At 50.6% G+C, this 22,888-nt stretch overlaps 1 protein-coding gene across 1 annotated transcript in view; it reads left to right on the top strand.

Moving 5' to 3' along the window:
- The first annotated feature begins 993 nt into the window (after window positions 1-993).
- Window positions 994-22,888, top strand: part of Acvr1b (activin A receptor type 1B) — a 40,632-nt gene continuing 18,737 nt past the window's right edge. The window contains exons 1-2 of the mRNA XM_032885056.1: window positions 994-1,117; window positions 22,544-22,783. Coding sequence (XP_032740947.1) covers window positions 22,609-22,783 — 175 coding nt within the window. The 5' untranslated portion in view covers window positions 994-1,117; window positions 22,544-22,608. The remainder of the gene's footprint in view (window positions 1,118-22,543; window positions 22,784-22,888) is intronic.

The raw sequence follows: 22,888 nt of genomic DNA, 5'->3' as shown, positions 1-22,888 counted from the left end.
GGCAGAAACAGGCAGTTCCCAGTGAGTTTGAGGCCAGCCTGGGCTACATAATAAGACTCTTGTCTCAAACAAAAACAAAAACAAACAGAAAACCCTAGTAGTAATATTGAGTAATATTGTTCCCTTTTCTCCTACGCATACATGCATACACATCATCCACAAAAAAAATTTAATATTGTAAAGGTTGGTGTTTGCATTTCCATTTAACATGGAATAACATTTCCTCCTCGCGCCATTAGTTTTTGTAAACCGATTTTTAATCACTAGTGCTCCTTCACATGAGTGAGCCACAGTTTATCTAAGCTTCTATGATTGCTTCTCTAGTTTCCAGCTTTTTCCAATGATAAATAAGCAAGGGAACATTTTGCGTAAATATTTAGCCTCATTATTTCCTGAAGACAGACAGGAGGAAATGCCGGGCAAATGCAATGCGTTTTGTGAGGCTGTCTGATAGGTGCTGTCACATTGTTTACCAAAATGGTTCTACCTGGCCAGCACCCTCACCAAGGCTGTCAGCGGTGCCAGCCTAGTTACATTTCGAAAACACAGACTCTCGCACAGGTAGTTGGGTCCAGCGGACTGCAAGGGTGGAGACTCGTGGGGACGCCGGCTAGGAGACCCTGGAGGCGAACCCAGTGGGACTCAACCGACTGGAGGGTCGCGGCTGGGGATGAAGGGCGGGCGCCGGCGCCACCACTTCGCGGAGGGAGGAGGGAGGCGGTCGGTCGGCGGACCCGGCCTCCCCCGCTCTCGGCTCAGCTCCGCACCGGCGCGCGAGGTTGGCCGAGGCGAGAGCCTCCGCCCCTTTAACAGGGACCCTCCCCTTTAAGGCGGGCGCACGCGCGCACCCGGCCCCGCCCTTCGGGGGCGCGCGCGGCGGTGGCCTCACCGGCTCCCGGGAGCTCACGTGCCGGCGCGGAGCGAAGGAGCCGGGCACGCGCGTGCGGGCGGGAGGAGGGAGGGAGGGAGGGAAGCGCCGGGGGCGCGCGCGCGCGCTGGGCGCTGCTGGGCTGCGGCGGCGGTTACTATGGCGGAGTCGGCCGGAGCCTCCTCCTTCTTCCCCCTTGTTGTCCTCCTGCTCGCCGGCAGTGGCGGTCCGGGCCCCGGGGGATCCAGGGTGAGTCCGGGGCGGGGGGGTGGGCAGCGCGGGATGCAGAGGGCCAGGCGAGGCCTCGCGCTCGCCATGGGGCTCGGGCGCGCCCCCTCCCCAGCCGCGCAACATGGCCGGGCGGGGGGCGCGGAGGGCTGGGGTGGCCGTGGGTCAGCCTTGGGGACCCGCGCGCTCTAACAGGCGGAGCCCGACCGCGGCGCCTAGGGGGGTCGCGCCTCCTGCACCCTCCGCTCTCTCCGCTCCCAGCCCAGGCTTCCTCGAGATGTGGAGGTCCCTGGCTCCTCCTGCCCTTCAGCACGTCCGTGCGAGGGGGGTTATTCCCTGCCAGCAGATGCTCCTGGGGGCGCCTTTTCTCCCGCCAAGATTGTGGGGTTCGGCGATGGGGGCTTGTTTCTCTGATGTGTTCTGATGCCGAGAGCTTATGTGTGTACCCTAGGCTAGGAGGGTAGGGGTCTCTAACCTTCCCTTCAGCTTGGGGTGCCTCTACCCCCCCTCCCCTGCCACCCCGATGATCTAGCCACCGGAGTCACATTCCCCCCTTCTTTCGCTCAGTCCCTTGGGTTCTGCAGGGCACCCCCCCTTCCACCCACCTCGGAATTCCATGCCTAGAGACGATGTTTGGAGGATATGGGGCGAGCAGGCCCCAAAACCTTTTTGAAGATTGGCCTCAGAACCGCTCCAACCCTGTGAAACCTAGTTCCCCAGCTGTTAATCTGAATCTAGGTGTATTTGTATTTGCTTTCCTCCCCACCTCCCCCACCCCGCCCCAGGAGGCCCATTCAGTTAATCACCCCGAGGATGCTTTCCAGGTGAAATCCTGGAACACGCTTCCAACCCCCCCCCAATTATTTAAAGACCCCCACGATCGGACTGTCTCCTTGGCCCTTGGTCAGTACTTTTGCCTTGGCACATAGTCCCTCCTCCCAGCACCCACCCTCCACACACACCCCTTACCTTCCAACCCTAAGGGCCTTGGGCTGGCCAGGCCCACCCCCACCTTTCCCACTACAGAGGTGGTGGAGACGTTTCTGTGGGACACTACATTGGCTGTGTTGTTTATGAGGCTTTTGAGGCCGGGAAGAGCGCATGAAACCCTAAAATATTTGGTTTGGTAGTATTCTCAAATGTGCTCTGGCTTCGGGGTTGCAGAGGAAGGTTATATCTGGCAGTAGCATCGGAGTGATTATTGACCCGCAGATGGATATGGCGAGACAATTAGGACTGTATTTGCTGCTCCCATTGTACAAAGCCTGCTTTGGCTTCTCAGCCGCCCCCAACCTTCCAGCAATGGAAGTTCAAGTGTGTGTGTGTGTGTCTGTGTCTGTGTCTGTCTGTCTGTCTGTCTGTCTGTCTGTGGCTCCTACACACACACACACACACACACACACACACACACACACACACACACACACGATGCTCAGGTAGGTCTTGGTTTAGTAAAGCAGACCCCTCCATAGAAGACACCATGATACTTTGGAGTCTCAAAAACAAGTTATTATCCTCTGATGTGTTCTCCCACAGTGGTGGAGCTTGTGTGGCGGCAGCGGGGTCTTTGTTCACTGGCTAGTGCTTCTGTTAGGCAACTGTGCCGGTCCCTGTCACCCCCCCTCCCGTACCCCCCGCGTTGCTGCTCTGTCACAGGTAACTGAGTGGTGGAGGCTTGGTAACCCCGGAAGGCTGACGAACAGCCTTACATTCGTGGGGAGAGAATGATTTTCAGACTGGGAATGTTCCCCTGGGGCTTACGGGCCATGTTTTGGGATCTGTGACAGTGCCGTTTCCCTAGTAGGGTGGTAAAAATAAGGACATTCCGTCTTCAGGTTTGTCGGGTTCTGTGTATAAATAAATCTGAGTCCCTCCAGTGAAACTCATATCCTGCCTCTTAACATCTCCCAGATTCTGAAACAGTCAGTTCCCTACTGATTTGGTGTTATCTGTCTGCGGGCTCTTCTTGTTGCCAACATAGTTAAGAATGCTTAATTGGTAATCCAACTGGTTCTGAACGCGGTAGAATTTGGCCTGTTGTTGTTCTTGTATCCTCCCTGAAGTGGATGTTTGTTGGGGTGACAGTGGGTGGGCACAACGGGGAGTTGGTTCTTTTTTTGGTAAATGGGAAATTTGGTTGTGTCCAGCAAACATTCTCAAAGGCCTTCAAACTTCTTGGCCAGACACTGCAGTTTTTTCCGGGATACATCTAGTTGCCAATAGTGCGTGCTACAGAGACCACTGTTGCAAAAGGCTTAAAGTAAAACGTCACTTCTGGGAAAGTAGAGGCCGGGGTAACAAGAAGTTGATTTTTTTTCCCCTCCCCTGCGTTTCCTCTACAGAGCTTGTCTGTGGGCTGGAGAAGTGACAGACCAAGACAGTTCTCAGGGCTGGCGTGCGGACACCATGTGAGGGCAGCAAGAGATAGGTGTCTACCAACTGATCAAAACTGGCCTTAGTAAAAAGCCAGCAGCAGGGGTTGGGGATTTAGCTCAGTGGTAGAGCGCAAGTGCAAGGCCCTGGGTTCGGTCCCCAGCTCTGAAGAAAAAAAAAAAAGGAAAAGCCAGCAGCAAGGAGGACGGCTTTCACCCTGTAAACAGTGTCCACTGGGTAGATGATGTGTTTTAAGACCAGTCTTAGGAATTTTCACTAGTATTGTGAAATGTAAAATTAAGTTAGTAGCAGGAGAACATGACATTCGTGTTTTAAAGACAACAGCAGCAAGAGAGGCACCAGAGCTTCTGATAGGAACGTTTTGCACTTCTGTGAACAGCCCAGAGATGTAACCCCAGTCGGAGCCTTTAGCTTCTGACTGGGCATGGACTTGAAGTGCGGGGGGAGAGGACTCCTGTGGAGGGGCGGGGAGCCTCTGATTAGTTTGTTCAAACAGCTCCTGGAGCAGATGTGATAAACCACATGGAAATGGCTACTCTGGTGAAAGGTTAGAGCCAGACAGAGGGAGGAGGCCTCTGCTCAGGGAACTTTGTTTTGTACAGGTTGTCCTTGAGCAAGTAACTTAACCTGTTACTGCCTCGACTTTCCCTCTGGAAAAGAGAAAACACCATGTCGTTCTGATTGGGACATTTGTGAGGCTGCCGTACTGATAGGCAGTTGGCACGGAGGTATTTTTAGACACGGTTTCTGAGTTCACTGAATAAGCAATGCTGGGTTACTTTTTATCTTATGGGGCAGAACAACATAGTTTGATTGATAGACACACCACATGTCGGTGTGGCTCATTTCTGATTTTGCTTTTTGGTAGCCAGGGTTCCGGTTTCCTCAGGTTAATTCCTGCCCTTGGCTGGCTCTTTCCTCGCCGACCGGCAGCGTACCTGATCTCATGGAAGGCAGGCAGGCTGCAGGGAGTGACCTGCTTAGGCTTTATTGGTTGGTAATGTTATGCAACTCTGGGTGTGTTTATGGTACTATGTAAATGTTACATAAGAACATGGAAGCCAAGAGGTAGAGGTGGCCAGAGTGTGGTTGTGAACACAGGGAGGTTAGACCGGAGGCCCCGTCCAGAAAGCCCTTGGGAGTCTACAGGAGGGGGGAAGAAGCTGCACCCACTGTATTTGCCTCTAGAATCCCTTTCGGGTGATTGTGCCGTTCAGGGGACTGCGGTGTTATAAATAGGCTTATTCTCCACCGGTGAGCTAATTGCAACCTTGCTACCATGTAAGAATCCGTAAAGAGGAGCCGAGAGAGGAGGGACACGTTGCTTCCAGTGTGTCCTATTGAGGCTGCGTGTTGCATGTGGGATCCTGAGTTGAGCTGCATGCAGTCTGTTCTCATGAGTACAGGGTGCCGTGCAGAAATGGAATTCTCAGCTCGGGGCACTTTAGACTCAACTTATTTATTTTTTGAAAGTTAAATTAGGATACTGGTATGGCTGTTGTGTTTTAGTTTTGAAATCTTTGTTGCTGAAGTTCAGCTTGGGACAGCAGTCAACCCTAAGTCTGGGGTCCCCCCGCTTTGTACTGGGCTCTTATGTTGTCTGTTATGCGCTGTTATAAAATGGCATCATATCATTTTCCTCTGTCTTTACAAGGAGATCCTCCTCTTGCTCCTCAAGCTCACGGTGCTGGTCGGGCCGCAGGCACTCTCAGCCCTCGGTCCCACCTAGACTAAGGCATTCGCAGCCTCCGAGTATCTTCTCTTGGGCCAGTCTAACTGGTGTCTCTCTCAGCTCGCCCCACGGTGAGCTGGGTTTGAATACCTGCCCTCTGTTCCTGCTCATCTCAGTGTTTCTGCCCTGTGTGTGGCTTACCCTGGACTCCAGAGACACCATCTCCACTCTTGTCTGCTGCGTTCCTGTTGGCTTCCATCAGGTTAAGTGGGGCGGGCAGCACTGGTGGTCCTGCAGAGCAGCCTCCTTCCCCTGCCACAGAGCAGCCTCCTTCCCCTGCTGTAGAGACACCAGAGTTTGATTTAGCGATGAAGTTTCCACCCCAGCAGATCCTGCCCATGCTACAGGTCTGAGATCAGGCCGTGTGGCCATGTTTTCTCATTCCCTTCTCTTCTATCAGACTCAGATCCTTTGGGCTTACCATAATGGGGGTAACAAGTGTCACATGGCCTCTACTGTCTACGTAGTTACATATAGGAGATGTCTTTATTCATTCAGTTGGGTATGTGCCTAGAACAGCTTCTGGCATGAGGACATAACACCGAAGAAGAAGAACAAAAGTTCCCAAACCCTGCTGTTGTGGAACTTAAAATCACAGTGGCTTAAACTAAGCATAAGTATACACAGTTCCCAGCTGAGGCTCCGAGGAGGTGGGCTAGTGCGTGTCCAGAACCGCCATCCGTCCTCTGCTTTAGCGTGTTCCCAGTAGAACCTCGGAGATAGACACTGCTGACCGGTAGGAACTGTTGCTCCTCTAGGAAGCACAGGGCTAGGTCTGCAAGCCTCTGACCAGAGCTTTCATCTGATGACCAATAGATACCCTGTTTCTGTGCAAGCCTCCAATCAGAGGTTTCATCAGATGATCAATAGATACCCTGTCTCTGTATGAAGACGCCATTTAATACCTATTGTTGGTTCACACCACGAAACTCAAGCACACACAGTACTGTAACTCCTGTCTGAATCAGGCTTACCAAACACACTGCTCTCCCCACGGCACAGCACTGTCTTCTTGTGCTTGGGAACTCCAGACTCCGCTTCAGCACTGTGCCTGGAGACCATTTTACATAGCAAAATCATCAACAGAAAGTATGGCACCGACCGGCACTGACTGGCACTGACCGGCAAGAGGACATGCACTACGGTATGAGAGCCCACGTGGGAAAGCGGCATCACCTCGGCCCACCTCCAGTGGGAGCGTGTGGATTGAGCTGCCTGGGTCTTCCTGTGGGGCCCTGTCTTCGAATGGCCGGAAAGGCTTGCAAGGCGAGCGTTGTGTTTTGGGGTTACAGATGACTTTTAAGCTCATCTGCGTGCAATCTTGTAGTGGAGATCGATTTTAGAAGTTAAATGTCCTAGAGATGTATTACATATGTAGAATTTTAAGGATTCCTTGTGTGTGTGTGTGTGTGTGTGTGTGTGTGTGTGTGTGTGTGTGTGTGTGTGTGGTATGTACATGTATGAGCAGGCAAACTTGCTCATGCCTTTGTGGAGGCCAAGGATTGATGTCAAGCGTTTTCCCCAGTCATTGTCTACCATACTTTTGGAGACAGAGTCTGATGGGTAGACTAGGTAGCCAGCAAGCCCATGGGACCTGGCTGTTGCCCCCACCACATCTCTCCCAGTCCGTGGGTTACAGATGTGTGCCTCCACAGCTGTCTTGTGTGCGGGTGCTGGGGTCTGACCTCCGTTTCTCATGTTCACACAGGGAGCAGTTGGACTATCTCCCTAGTCCAAGGTCCCCGGTGCCACTGCATCTGAACATTATGTTGGTTTTTGGCAACGCTGGGCACGGAACCCCAGAACTGTATGCACACACTTAGGAGTCCCTAAGACAGCACATACACGTGGTGGGTAGGTTTTGGTGATCCATAGATACCTTAGCACACAGTTCATGAGCACCTTCCATACACTGGGCATTAGCATGGCTACTAGGGATATAACTGCCTTTCTCCAGAATGCCTGCCTTCTGCCAAAAGAGACGTGTGACAGACAGCGTATAAGAGGCTTGTGCTTCCAGTAGCCACCCTCTGTTTCCCATGCAGAGCCCTGGGACCTGACGCCTACCCGCCTGTACCCATTACACGGTCTAACAGGGTGCAGTTGGCCCTGCATCCGCCTAGGGATCTGACAGACCAGCCTCAGTTGGTTGAGGCTCAGGTGAGTGGTTTGGTATAATCAAACTTGTCCTTTAAAGCCTAGTCCCAGTCCGTTACAGAAAGGAAGTCAGAGATGCTCCAGCTGGCTTGGAAGCAAGTGAGCACCCATGTTCTGAGCGTCCCATCCCAACAGGCACGTGGCAGACAGGAGGAGCTGAGAGTGGTCCTCATCTGACAGGAGGAGTAAAACGGTGCTTGGGTCCTGGTAGTTGCCAGGCAGTGGATTTTGCAAACAGCCATTAAACTTAGAAGGGGCCTCACCTTAGAGGAGTAGCCGACCTTAGCTGGCTCCAGTCTTGCTGTATGGACTTAAGACCTGTAGAAACTGAGTAAAGAGTAAAGTGCATGCGTGTGCGGCGATCACATGGCAGTGGGCAGGCACTCAGCACCCCGCCGCTAGGTCTTACATGTGAAAGTCCTTTTAGCGACGTGGTGGCCTGGACCTGTACTCCTTGTAGCCAGGAGGCTGATGCTGGAGGATCATCTTGAGTTCAAGGTTGGAAGTTACATGGAGGAAACAGGAATTGTGTGCTTTACAGATTAGTTTGGGTTGAATTGAGCTGAGGAGTTTCTAAGAATTTGTGGAGGAGCCCCTTTGCCCCAGATCCTCGGGCATTGATTTTCATGGTGTGTGTGTTTGTGTGCTGCATGTAACACTCAGAGACATAAGACTAAATCAGTCGGTTGTTTCTGAGGCCCAGGCCTGAGGTGAGGGATATCCTCGGCCTTCAGCAGTGTACAGGCAAACACTTGGCTTCTGCCTGTTGGAATTTCAGTGGAATTGCAGGAGCTCAAACCTCCTCATTCACGGGTGATGGTGGCAGTAAAAGCCACCAATAAAAGTATAATCTACTGAAGTGCAGTGTCCTCAGCACTGAGGGTGTAGGGAGCTTAGCAGTGGCCAGCGCCTGGGGCTCTAAGTGCTGGGATCTGCTGGGATCTGCTGGGATCTGCTGGGATCTGCTGGGATCTGCTGGCCTTGTGACCCTGTAGTCCCCTCAGTCTCCTTTCCCTGCAGGGTTTTACTGTAGATGTGCACCCACTCTGTCCCCTGTCCTGCGCCCACTGCTTCCCTGTATTTCCAGGGTCAGCTCTAGGCCCCTGAGTTTGCATGGTCAGTCTTATGTGGTCCTGCTCTTGGGCTTCCTGCTGCCCTTGTCTGGCCTTTCAGTGTGGGCCTAGGGCTCCTTGTGTTTTCCATGGCCCCATGCCTTCCCTGTTCTTTCTGGTAAGCTTCCTCTCTCCTCTCCTCCTCACTGGATAGTGTCCCGGGGGATTTCACACTTCTGTGTTTCCCCTTTACGTTGCTTAATCAGTTCTTCCTGCCTTCGGACAAATCCTTCAGCTGGGCATAGAACTGTGTGTATTTTGAGTGCTTAATACATTTGTTTAATTGAATTCATTTTTCCATCCTTTTGGCAAAATCATAGGCAAATAATTCCAATTCTGTCTTACTGTGAAAAACATATATATATGTATATGTATATATATATATATTTTAATGCATGGGTGTTTTGACTGCATGTATGTATGTATACGTACTGCACGTGTGTTAGAGACCAGAAGAGGTCATTGATCCCCTGGAACGGAAGTAACATGGTTGTGAGCTGCCATGTGGGTGCTGGGAAGCAAATGCAGGTCCTCCTGTGCTGAGCAGCCAGGGCCCCTCTGCCGAGCCGTCGCTCCAGCCCTATGCTATATTTTGTTTTGTTTTATTTTGATCTTTAAAATCCCGGTCATTCAGCAATGCTATGGATTATTTGAGTGACTTAGACATAATCTCTCTTTGGTTTCTGTGTGAGCTACTACACATCCATTTTACTGCAGCCAAATGAGCTGTCTCAGCCCCGTAAGTCTGTCGTGGCTGATCTGTTTGTTTCTCCTTCATTACTTGAGTTTCCGGAGATGGTCATCCCTGCTGCTTCTCTCCCACACAAGTGTGAGGGTCAGGAAGAGAGAAGACTGATAGACTCCCCTGCAATAGTGAACCAGAAGTGTGTCTACGTCCATGCAGCCAGAACAAGCAAACAGCCACTTCTGTGTTTGTCATAAACTAAGTTAAGGAGAGTAAACGGAATTCCTGAAGGTTTCAGTATGAAAGCTGGGCCTGTGTGTTAGGCCTCCAGCTTTCGCACACTCCTTCCAGGTGATGCCTGCTTAGTTGTCCTGGGCTCTCTCCTGGATGGGGTGGGGATGTAGGGGAGTGAGGGGGGTTGTGGGAGAGTGAGGGGGGTGTAGGGGAGTGAGGGGGGCCTCCTGTGATGTCGAGGTATTTACTATCAGTCATAAATTAAATTGCAGTGACAGCTCCTTAGCATAAACATCAAACATCTCTTCTGAGTGAGAACAAAGCTTTCATTCTCTACACCTCAGGCTTAAAGTTGAACTTGTTTAAACAGCTCTCTGGGGTTGGGTTTGTCTCCAAGTTGATCTCTTGGAAAGGCAGTGCACAGAATGGTGCAGTGTGGAGCCGCTTTCCAGACACCTCTCTCGGGTGCAAGCTCCATTCCAAGATCTTTTCCAGGCTTTGGAGTTAAATGCCAAGTTTATCAAACGTCTATTGTTAAGGTGGTGGGTTTGCCCCAACACAGAAACTCCCTTTATTGCACCAGTTGCTCCCCGCCCGCTGCCCCACCACCCCATATGCTTCTCCACCGTGGTTTTCTGGATACCACAGTGCGCTGTGGCTGACTGTATTGTGTCTGAGCACTCAGAACTTTGTGTCTTGTTTTAAAATTCAATTTTGATGATCATGAAGATGAAATGGAACTTGGGACAGGGCAGCCAGTGGCATGTAATTGCTTCACTGGTGCAGGTTTTTTTCTACTTAGCATAGTTGGAACTTTGGGACAGTATTCGTTCCCAGTTACTGCCTTCCCACCTGTTTATCCCCTGAGCTAACCAAACATCTGTTTGCCACGGTTCAGAGTCAGCTCTGTTTTCATTATCTAATTCAGATCTCTCTTTTTAAAGTTTTAAATGTATTTATTTGTGGGGGATCAGCACACATTCCAAGGAGTGTGTGGGTAGAGCTGTCGGTATCTATGTGCAGTCGTGCCTTTCCCATGTGGGTCTGAGGAATTGAACTGTGGTCATCAGGGATGGCTGGAAGTGCTTTTGAGTCAGCTATGTCATCTCACTGCCCCAACTCAAGATTCCATGAGCATTGGGCAGTTGTGTAGATACTGCCTTGTTTTAACATGGATACAGCCTGGCACGGCCTAAAAGTGTATGCTATTCAGAGTTAGGCAGTTGGAAGTTCAAGGCTAGCCTGGGACATGTGAGAGCACAGGCTAGAAGAATAGTGCCTGTTCTCAATCCCTGCGCTCAGGCAGCACTCGGGCAGGTTCGCGAGTGTCAGGCCACCTGGTCTAGAGAGCAAGTTCTGAACCAGACAGGGCTCTACAGGGAGACCCGGCATCAGTGTGGGTTGGAGAGATGGCTCAGTGGTTAAGACTTGTTGTTCTTGTGGAGTGGGGTTCAATTCCCAGTGCCCACATGACGGAGCACAACCATCTGTCACTCCAGCTATAAGGGATTTGATGCTCTCTTGACTCCATGGCCACCAAGCACAATTGTAGCGTGTGCGCGCATGTACATGCACGCACGCACATGTACACACGCATGCGCACATAGGTGAAACACTAATACAATTAATAAGTGTAATATAAGTAATAACATTACAATCCAGAAGTGCATGTGACTTAACTGGGCTGAGGCTTGTGTTGGTCCAGCTCAGTGTTTCTGTGTTTACCAGACCCTGTGCCAGGTAGAGAACCGAGGAAAAGGTGACAGGACCCGAGCTGCCCTCCTTGTAACAGTCAGAGATTGCTGGGACTCAGGACACGCGGAAGGCCTGGAAAAGCACCGCCTTCAGGTGTTTTCTTGTACATTAGTTTAGTCTTTGCATTTGAAGATTACATTACACAGTTTGAGTTGGGTATGTGAATTTTGGGGGTATGGTAGTTTTAAAACAAATACATATGGCAGGATTTACCTATTGTAACCATTGGAAGATGTACACTGTGACATTTAAGCCTTCTGCAAAAGTCAGTCACGACTGTGGAATGCTCAAAAGTTGTTTAGCACTCAGATAGAAAACCTTTAATAAGAAAATTCATTAACCAGCCTCTCTCCTCAGCAGCACCTCCAACCACAAATCCATGTTTGGAGGTGTCATCTAGATGGGATCGCATGGCGTGGTTCCTTTTTCTGTAGTGTTTTCAGGATTCATCCATGTTGTGGCATGTGCAGTTATTTCCTTCCTACGGCTGAGTAATGATTCCATTGAATTTGCTGCCTTGATCGGCATTTGGGAATTTTGTGAATTTCAGTTCTTTTCAGTATCAGGCTAGGAGCACACTTGCCTGGTTGTGGTGTAGGACTAACTCCATGGTGACTCTGTTTCTCTTACCAGGGAACGAGCACACGTTTTCTATGGTGCTGTAATAACACTTGGGTTTTGATGACTTTATGTGGGAGTAGGAAGAGTGTGTATGTGGAGTCAGTGTCCCCTAGTGCTGTGAGGGTCCCAGGAGGCAACAGGGCTAGGCCTGGTGTAAGCACCTTCCGCTGAGCCTGGGCTGTCTAATTGTTTTCTGTTTGTGAGGTGATCTTGCCCATGTAGCCCAGACTGACGTGGAATTCCATCCTCTGTTCCAGACTCCTCCTGAGTCCTGGGATACAAGGAGAGTTAATTTTTTTAGCCCACCCTGAGTTGATTTGGTGAAGAGACTTTTCCTGTAGAATATTTTCTAAGCACAACTGTTAAGAAGTATTTGATCAGAGATGTATGACTTTGTTTTTGGTCTCTCAATTTCTTTGATCTATATGTCTGTCCTTCTGGGCGTTTGAGAAGTATGACTTTGTAGAGTAGAAAGTTTGAAATTGGGAAATGTGAGTTCTCCAACTTGGTTCTTTGATTTCTACTTCCATGGTTGTCTTGGCTCGTCAGCATCCCTTATAAGTGCTGTGTGAATTTTATCATCAGCCTTCATGGGTGAGGGGCATCGCCACTTTGATGTGATTGACAGTGATGGCACCATGTGTGCTCATATGTGGTTTGTAATACAGGATGATTGGGCCTGGAGAGATGGCTCGGAAGTTAACAGTATGCACTGCTCCTGCAGAGGTCCTGAACCTGCCGCTCACAACTGCCTGTAACTCCAGCTCCAGGAGATCTGATACCATCTGTTGGGCTCTGAGGGCATGTGCACTCATGTGCACATACCAGCACACAGATACAAGTACACATAATTAAAAATAGAGTAAATACTTTAAAAATATGGGATAGACAGACACGGTGGCTCGCACCTTTAATCCCAGTGCTCAGGAGGCAGAAGTAGGTGAATTCTCTGTGACTTTGAGGCCAGCCTGGTCTACGAGTGAGTTGAAGGATAGCCTGAACTACATAATGAGACCCTATCCCAATAAATAAACAAATATGTACACTGTGATGTACTTCATATCTTTTATGTAGAATATGTTGGTGAACAAATTAAGTTCCCTTTTTTGTATATTACTGAATTTATTTTGAAACTTACAACTTCTAAGAAACCCTGGGGAAGTGTACCTCCAGTCCTTAGGAAGTGAGGAAGTGTACCTCCAGTCCTTAGGAAGTGAGGAAGTGTACCTCCAGCCCTTAGGAAGTGAGGAAGTGTACCTCCTGTCCTTAGGAAGTGAGGAAGTGTACCTCCAGTCCTTAGGAAGTGAGGAAGTGTACCTCCAGTCCTTAGGAAGTGAGGAAGTGTACCTCCAGTCCTTAGGAAGTGAGGAAGTGTACCTCCTGTCCTTAGGAAGTGAGGAAGTGTACCTCCAGTCCTTAGGAAGTGAGGAAGTGTACCTCCAGTCCTTAGGAAGTGAGGAAGTGTACCTCCTGTCCTTAGGAAGTGAGGAAGTGTACCTCCTGTCCTTAGGAAGTGAGGAAGTGTACCTCCTGTCCTTAGGAAGTGAGGAAGTGTACCTCCTGTCCTTAGGAAGTGAGGAAGTGTACCTCCTGTCCTTAGGAAGTGAGGAAGTGTACCTCCTGTCCTTAGGAAGTGAGGAAGTGTACCTCCTGTCCTTAGGAAGTGAGGAAGTGTACCTCCAGTCCTTAGGAAGTGAGGAAGTGTACCTCCAGTCCTTAGGAAGTGAGGAAGTGTACCTCCTGTCCTTAGGAAGTGAGGAAGTGTACCTCCAGCCCTTAGGAAGTGAGGAAGTGTACCTCCAGCCCTTAGGAAGTGAGGAAGTGTACCTCCTGTCCTTAGGAAGTGAGGAAGTGTACCTCCTGTCCTTAGGAAGTGAGGAAGTGTACCTCCTGTCCTTAGGAAGTGAGGAAGTGTACCTCCAGTCCTTAGGAAGTGAGGAAGTGTACCTCCAGTCCTTAGGAAGTGAGGAAGTGTACCTCCAGTCCTTAGGAAGTGAGGAAGTGTAGGAAGTGAGGAAGTGTACCTCCTGTCCTGGCCTTAGGAAGTGAGGAAGTGTACCTCCTGTCCTTAGGAAGTGAGGAAGTGTACCTCCAGTCCTTAGGAAGTGTACCTCCTGTCCTTAGGAAGTGAGGAAGTGTACCTCCTGTCCTTAGGAAGTGAGGAAGTGTACCTCCTGTCCTTAGGAAGTGAGGAAGTGTACCTCCTGTCCTTAGGAAGTGAGGAAGTGTACCTCCAGTCCTTAGGAAGTGAGGAAGTGTACCTCCAGTCCTTAGGAAGTGAGGAAGTGTACCTCCAGTCCTTAGGAAGTGAGGAAGTGTACCTCCAGGAAGTGAGGAAGTGTACCTCCTGTCCTTAGGAAGTGAGGAAGTGTACCTCCAGTCCTTAGGAAGTGAGGAAGTGTACCTCCAGTCCTTAGGAAGTGAGGAAGTGTACCTCCAGTCCTTAGGAAGTGAGGAAGTGTACCTCCAGTCCTTAGGAAGTGAGGAAGTGTACCTCCTGTCCTTAGGAAGTGAGGAAGTGTACCTCCTGTCCTTAGGAAGTGAGGAAGTGTACCTCCTGTCCTTAGGAAGTGAGGAAGTGTACCTCCTGTCCTTAGGAAGTGAGGAAGTGTACCTCCAGTCCTTAGGAAGTGAGGAAGTGTACCTCCTGTCCTTAGGAAGTGAGGAAGTGTACCTCCAGTCCTTAGGAATAACTGGAGAACTTACTGAGCTCCCGGGTTCAGCAGCTTTCAGTGGTGCTTGCTTTTCTCCATTACTGCTCTGTGTCTGGTGGTGTGGCTGCTGTTCTGGGAGGCACCACCATTCATCTACATGAAAATTTTAAAGGAGGAAATGGGGATTGTGCAGAGCAAAAAGTAAAACAACCCAGTCAAGGAAAAATACACTGGGACTAGTGGCATGGCCCTGCAAACCTTACGCCCTGAATTCAGTCCTAAGTGGAAGAAAACTGAAAGTTACCCTCTGCCATACACACTCACATAATCACATGCACCACACATACACACATCACATACAAACACGTCACTCACACATATCACATACACACATCACATACCATTCACACTCACATATCTTACCCACATCACACACACATCAAATGCTTGTATACACACACACACACACAAATACAAATAAAATTTTCTAAAGATAAAGTGCATTAAAAGACCAAATCTAGCCTACAATGTTTACAGTAATAGCGTTAGTAATTTTTAGAGACTGGACGTCCTAGTGGGTAGTTCTCCAGTGTGCTTGACTAGAACTGAGAAGCTAGTGGCAAGTGGAGGCCTAGATGAACAGCACAGGGTGGGACAGCTCACAGTATGGTGTTGTCAGACTGCAAACCTGTGGGGAAGGTGGGCTGCATTGAGGCACAGCAGGAAAAATGACCTGGTGGCGCCCGGACAGCCGGACACAAGACCACTCAGAAGATCTTGTCCTTATATGGACTCACCAGGCTTGGAAGGATGTGATGCCGGCCTCCTGGCCAGTATAATTCGGCTGGGCAAGCCACAGGATTAGACGAGACATGAATGATTGCAGACCATAATTATCAGAGCAGAAGCAGAGGAGGAACCTATTTGTAGGGATGGGCAGGGTAGCTCCTGCCACCGAGCCGACTACCTGAGTTTGAGCCTGAGATCCACATGGGGAGAAGAAGTCTGATGCCCTCAGGCTGTCCTCTCTCTTCCACATGTGCGGTGTAGCACGAATGTGCGCGCACACTCGTGCGAGCAGGTGTTTGAAGAACCGTTCTTCAGTCTTAGGACTGCTAAGGAAATGCATTGAATCTGGTCTTTAGTTTTGGATGGAATCTAGTGAGCTCACAGTGTGAGAGCCATCTTTGCCAGAGACTGTGCCTGGAGGGCTGGAGGAGGACAGTGCTGAGGAGACAGTGCTTGCAGTAGGGCCTGCCACAGGAAATGCCTAGAAATTATGTGTGTTGTAATTTGAACTGACACCAAGCATGGTGGAACATACCTGGAGTCCAGCAGTCCAGAGGCTGAGGCAGAAGGAGTTGGAGGCTGGCCTAGGCTACATTGCAAGATCCTGTCTTGAGGAGCCGAAGACGGGGGCTGGAGAGCTGGCTCGGGTGTTAAGAGCACTTGCCATTCCTGCAGAGGACCAGGGTTCAGTTCCCAGCCTCCACACTGTGGCTCACAACCATCTACAGGTCCAGGTTCAGAAGAGGATCTGACGCCTTCCGGCTTCTACAAGCACCAGGCACAACATGGTGTATCCACATCCACATGGCAAACACCTGTACAATAATAGACATAATAATCTTAAAGAACGGTCACACGTGAAGCCACCCACCTTCCTAGCACTCAGTAGACAGAGGCAGGAGGACCAGGAATTTAAGGCCAGTCTGGGTGGTGGAAGATCCTATCTCAGAGACAGAAAGGGGCAAAAAAGGGGCAAAATTGAATTGGATGGGAATCAGACATTCAGATCTGAGTTTATGGTGTGCATGCTAAACGGACACCACTAGGAGTCAGCAAAACCCTGACCAAGGGAAACTCCAGGATCAACAACCTGGCTCCCTCAGCAGGTGATTTCCTGAGAGTAGTAACATGGGTCTGATGAGTTTGAAGAGCTTTTGGACAAATGCACTGAAACTGGTTTTGGTTCAGATTTGAACAAGCCAGGTCTTGGGCATCTTTGAGGATAACAGTGCTGACCTGATGCTGATGGGTGCTGGGAGGGTCCACATGGTCAGTTAACTTGAGGAAGTGAGAAAGCCCAGCAGTAACTTGAGATATAACTTGTAGATGATTCTCTGAACTTTGTCTGCCCCTGCCCTGCTCTTAGAATCCAGGCACAGACAGCAGATACTCGCTGGGCCATCCACTCACACTCCAGAGTATCTGGGACAGGGGTCTTTCCTCTGTCTTGAAGGACGTCAGCACTGCAGTGATAAGTGGTCACTTGATTTATTTTGTGTCAGGGGAGGTTGTGCCACAGTGTTTAGAGGACAACTTTCTGGAGTCAGTCCTCTCCTGAGACGAGGTTCCAGGGATCGAACTTGGGTATCAGACTTGGCAGCAGTCATACTTACTTAGCTAGCCTTCTCAGCAGCCCAGTGGCCACTTTTTGAGTCAAGATTTCCTGTGAGTCTACTCCCATTCTACTCTGGAGACACTGGTGAGTGAAACACAGTCTGGTTTGGTTGTTTGTTTGGTTCTTGTTGTTTTTAAACAGTACTTCACCCAGAACCCTGTCAGTGACCCAGTCCCCTTGTGTGTCAGTGACCCAGTCCCCCTGTCTGTCAGTGACCCAGTCCCCCTGTCTGTCAGTGACCCAGTCCCCCTGTCTGTCAGTGACCCAGTCCCCCTGTCTGTCAGTGACCCAGTCCCCCTGTCAGTGACCTGGAGACTCCAGAACCCCTGGCTGTTGTGCTGGGCTGCACAGTGAAGGTTAAGCCACTAAGAAGAGGTGATGGGGGCTTCTTAAAGACCCAACAGCCTAATGATTTGGAGGTTCTTAAGGAGGTAAAAATGTCTGAATAAAGGGAGTGAGTAGACAGAATACGAGCTGTCAAAGACCAAGGTCTGCACTGGTGGCTGTGTGGAAACCTGACTTTAGAGGCTGAAATGGGACGATCCATGTTCTAGGCTGACTTGTGTCATGTGAGGTCTGTCTCACAACAACAAGAGGGAATTTTTGCTGCATTTGCAGACCTGCCTCTTAAAAATAGGGATGGACAGCCACCTACATAGGTGTTCATGGCACAGCCAGCCAATCGCTCAGAGGGCGGAAGGGAGACTGGAGGGAAGCTACTGGGTAGGGTCTTTTGGTCAGAGATTTAGAGTGGATGTGACCTGCTGGGGGTGAGAGTGATGGTGGCTTAACTGAGGGTGTTTCCAGTGGGTCGTGGGCAGTATCGGGGAATACCATGGGTGCTCTAGGACAGCTGGGCTTGTAAGGTCCAGATGCTGCCTCCTGCTCATTCACTGTTTGTGAGCCCCTTACCTCGTCTAAGGCCTTGTTCCCCTCTGTTGGCCTCAGCTCTGAGCTGTGTGGGGACCGAGTAAGAGGATGAAGATCACAGAATGGTGGAGTCAGCTTGCGCTGTGCACGCTGATGTTGTCAGTTGAGCATCACAGCGTCCGAGAGAGTCAGCCTCTTGTCTTTGTGTTAACCCTAGTGAGCTTACCTAAATGGCTCAATAGTGAAACTCTTACCTAACCTGAGGCCCCCTGGTTTCTGAAAATATTAGCCTGTCAGGAAAGTGCATCCACCAGTACAACCCTGAGCGGTGCCCACAACAAACACCAGAAAGCTGTAGGGAGGTTGGGTGAGGGCCAGGGAAGAAGCAGCGGGCTCTGCTGCTGTAGGCTGCTGCTGCTGCTGTTCACACAGTGTGTGATGGGGTTAGAAACTGCAGCGTGGGGGCTGCACAAACCCCTGCACGCACTAGTCCTAGTAGACTGGCCATTGAGAGTAGAAGAGGCAGTCAGTGACTCCCTGGGACAGTGCTCCAGACACAGCTTATGAAATGCGTTGTCCCCACGGAGTGGTGTCTGAATAAAGGATCATAGTCACTCTAGCTTTGAAACCATCGAGCTTGTGTTCATAGCCACCTCTTGGACAGAACAGGCTGCTGTGAATGTGCTCCTAACTTTCTGAGGTTGTGGATATCCCCTGGCAGTGTCTTGTGACACTGAGTCTGTCTGTGTCTCTGTAGTGGTTCATGGGACTTCCCAGCTGAGCACAGCCTTGAGCCTCTGTGTCCTCTAGAAGCCATGCAGTGTCACACAGCAGCTAGAGTCAGCCCAGGATGGGACTTGGCTTTTCTCAAACAACCTTTCTTCTGAATCAGATTTGCATTTACAGACCACCACAGACCACCTAACAGTCAGACAGACTTTGAACCATGCTGCCGTCCCACCACAGACCACCTACAGTCAGACAGACTTTGAACCGTGCTGCCGTCCCACCACAGACCACCTACAATCAGACAGACTTTGAACCATGCTGCAGTCCCACCACAGACCACCTAACAGTCAGACAGACTTTGAACCGTGCTGCAGTCCCACCACAGACCACCTAACAGTCAGACAGACTTTGAACCGTGCTGCCGTCCCACCATAGACCACCTACAGTCAGACAGACTTTGAACCGTGCTGCCGTCCCACCACAGACCACCTACAGTCAGACAGACTTTGAACCGTGCTGCCGTCCCACCACAGACCACCTACAGTCAGACAGACTTTGAACGGTGCTGCCGTCCTGTTGAGGTGGCCTGCTCTTCAGCTCAGTTCTGATTAGTTAGAATCATTCGTAACAGTCAGTGCTGAAGTGCTGGGGACCAAGCCCAGGGCCTTGCATGTGTTAGACAGGCCTCTCAGCCGCTAACTTGCTCACACAGAGTGAGCTGTTGCCTCTGTGGTGGTCACTGCTCATACACCATGCTTGCTGGTAGAGTGGGGAGTGTTTTAGGTAGCCATGTTGTTGTACACACATGTGCAGGTGACCCTGTGGCTATACACACATGGGCAGACTTTTGACCTGATGAGTCATGGTGAAACATTACAAGAGGCTGCTGTCATAGCCTGGATTTAGCTTTTCAGAATTAAATTTAGGATGTGAATTTATAGTAAGTTCAGCATATGCTTATAATTTTATTATTGCTGCTTCTGTTTCAGTGATGTATTAGCAGATGAGAGGTGAAACACGTGTCTTTAAAGAACACAGCAGAGCAGACTGAGGGGAGAGTGCTCTGGACCCAGACCGCAGGGAGGAGAGCTTGTAGCTAGAGAAAGCGTGATGTCATCTCCTTCACTTCCTTCTTCCGGTGAATGAGGAGGAAAATGAGGTGCAGAGACAGTCGATGACTTCCTGAAGCCACGCAGTCATAGCCATGCAGCCACACAGCAAGTTCACAGTTTCCTCTGAGACTATGACTTACCTCTTCCTAGTCAGGGTTGAGACATTTTCCTTGTTGCTTTTTTCTTTCAATTTTTACATTAAGAGGTAGGTTCATATTTATTGAGTACACTCTTTTGTAAGCCCCTTTAAAGTATATTACTATATGCAATATTTATATGTTGTGTGAATCAGTTATTAACAGTCCTTCCTCACAGCTTCAGCCCAAAAGAGACTGTCACAGTTAGGGTGACTGCGTGCTCTAGTCAGGTGGCCAGTATTGGAACTGGCACTTGAGGTTCAGCTCTCTGACCTGTTGCTCCATGATGCCCACTGCCACTGCTGCTGAAGTAGATTCAGACCTTGGCAGGGTGTGGGTACGGTGATGGTTATCTTACACCGTGTCTGCTTGGACTTGCCGCTCACTCGTCTGTAAAAGGCAAAGGTATACATAGTGGGTGGAGTGAGCCTTGCTCAGGGCAGCCACAGCACTTAGCAGGCAGGCGCTTGGCTGATTCCCCTCTTGTCTCTGTAAGATAAACAGTGTTTGCTGGTTGGATGGTTGAGGCCTCGATAGGCTCGGGGCCTTGCTCCCTCCGTATCACAAACCCACATGGCCCACTTCCCAGCGTATCCCGGCCCTCCCAGCACAGATTTCGACACTTCTCTTCTTTCCTGCCTTACACCAGGACTGTTTAAGTACTTCCCAAAAATAATGAGCCGTGTGTGGGTGTGTTCATTCTCCAGAATGAATCACTGTGAACGAGGCCAGCACCACCGAAAGGGGAATAGCTATCAGGAACCAGAGACTCACTCCTGTCTCCTCTGCCCCACTAATTGATGGACTCTGAGGTGACTGCTTTTGAAAGGGCGGCTGTGGGTTTGGCCGTGTCTCACTCGGCTCAGAATAGTCATCTCTTGAAGTTGTTAATTTTCTTTCTTGCTTCCCAAAATAGACCAAGTGCTGTTCTCTTTGCTGGACGTCACAACACGGGTGCTGAGAGGTGCTCCCTGTGGGGAACCCTAAGGGACACAAAAGGGAGTTGTCAAAGACGCCTTCTGGAATTAGCAGGACTCCAGAAGAAGAAAAGGGGGTCTTGCCAAGTTTCCTGAGGCTTGAATAAATTTTAAGTTCTTAGGAGGAGTAAGACAGAGCCTGGCTTATTGGCCCAGGCCTGTGATCCCAGCACTGGGCGACTAGGGGTTTGAGAGCTCAAGGCCAGCTGGTTTCTTAGTGAAACCCTGTCTCAAACACACAAACTAGTAGAGAAAACAGAACAAGAGAGAAGTTTCAACCACAAGTTTGGGAGGAAGATTTGGGGCTTTCTGGTCTTGAAGGAAGGTAGAGCTGAGATCCAGGGGAAGCTGACTGTGAAGCCTCCTTTGAGGGTCTGCTCTGCTCTCATCCCGTCCTTCAGATGCTCTCTCTGTCTGTGAGAAGTGTACAGCCCAAGCTGCTTACTGCAGGCGGCTGCATGTTTGGGAATTCATCTCAAGAAGATAGAGATCTCATCCGACGCTGTAAAGAACACAGCAGGCCCTGCCTGCACGGAAAGGCTTTCACCTACCTGCTTGTCTCACAGTGCAGCCACCGCCACCTCCCCGCCTCATACCTCCCTCATGTCCTTGTGTCCCTGTGTCCTCGAGTGGGAACAGCAAAGGGGTTACCTCATTTATAGATGTTCTGAGGATTTGCAAAGCTAAGAGGTGACCCTGAGAGGTGACCCTGAGAGAGGAGATGAGGAGATGAGGACAGGCTCTTCTAGCCTAGGCTTCTGTGTGGATCGGCCCCAAGCCTTCTTGTTCCAGAGGCTTAGTGTGCAGGTCCTCCCACTGAGTGCCACTGAGGCCTGCACCCTCCCCTCTGTCCCCTGGTGGGCGAGTGCCTCATTCAGCACTACAAGTGCCAGCTTCAGTGTTGTAGGCAAAGCGGCATTCCTGCCTGTCCCAGGAGGTCAGGGCTGGGTTAGGCTTGGGGGAGACAGTGGAGGAGCACCAACCGTCTGCTGTTCTTGTCAGTCAGATAAATAAAGGATCGCAGAGTCCAGGGCTGCCGAGCTGCTGAGGCGCCAGATTCATCCACGGTGATTTCCTGTTGGTGGGGCACACTTGGGTGTGAGGCAAACCCAGCGAAGCCATCGCACCAGTGGGGACTGTGTGTTCTGCGTAGATGAAAAGTGGGTGTGCGCCTGTGTAGTGCACAGTGAGTGCACGGATGTATGCCAGGGGCTGCTCAGGAGCCTCTCAGGATGACTTAAATGTGTTAAACACTTTGTGTGCGTGACTTCACTTTACCCTCACAGTGACTATGTGAAGCAAGCATCCGGGTTCTTGGAGAACATCCTCCTTGGTGCTTGTGAGGGCACCAAACATGGACCAAAGTGGGGGTGATGAGGGGGCTCCGGGGGAACTTGTCACGGGAAGTGACGACTGGGCAGAATCTTGAAGGATTTAGGCAGGAAAGGGAATGTCAGGAAAGGACATAGGAGGCCAGGCCTCCCTCATCCTGGAGTCAGATGCCTGGGTCCAAAGAGAGGGAGGAAACTGGTTCCAAGGAATCTTGGGTAGTTCTGTATGGGATGTGCAGAGTCCCTGCCTTCTGAGGGGAAGGCTCTGTCCACCCAACAGGACCCGTTTGGAGGGAGTACATAGCTCATTTGTCCTTTATTGGCATAGACTAGGACACTTAGGAATGATGGGGCCTACAGAGCTTGTCTGTGAGCTGAGCAAGTGCAGCGGTACCCGGCCAAGGCTGTCTCTCTGCCCCCGTCTCTATAAAAGCTGCTTATCTGGGGGATGTGAAGCATCCCATGGGGTCATTCCGCCTCTGGAAAAGGACCTGGAGGGAGACGTCGCACCACGGTTGATATCTGCCCCTCTGTGTCCTTTAGCTCTGCTGTGTGCGTGCACCAGCTGCCTACAGACCAACTACACCTGCGAAACAGACGGGGCCTGCATGGTCTCCATCTTTAACCTGGATGGCATGGAGCACCACGTACGCACCTGCATCCCCAAGGTGGAGCTGGTGCCTGCTGGGAAGCCCTTCTACTGCCTGAGTTCAGAGGACCTGCGCAACACGCACTGCTGCTATATTGACTTCTGCAACAAGATTGACCTGAGGGTGCCCAGCGGTGAGTGAGCGGGTCCCCTGTGTCCTCCTCACCTGGAGTGGGGCTTCTGCCTTTCCATTCTTGTCTGCTCTTTGCAGCCCTTGACTCAGGAGTAGCTAACGTGGT

The sequence above is a fragment of the Rattus rattus genome, chromosome 1, assembly GCF_011064425.1.
Source record: "Rattus rattus isolate New Zealand chromosome 1, Rrattus_CSIRO_v1, whole genome shotgun sequence".
Lineage (NCBI taxonomy): Eukaryota > Metazoa > Chordata > Mammalia > Rodentia > Muridae > Rattus > Rattus rattus.
The sequence above is the reverse complement of the archived record's forward strand: the minus strand, read 5'-3'. Positions and strand labels throughout refer to the sequence as shown.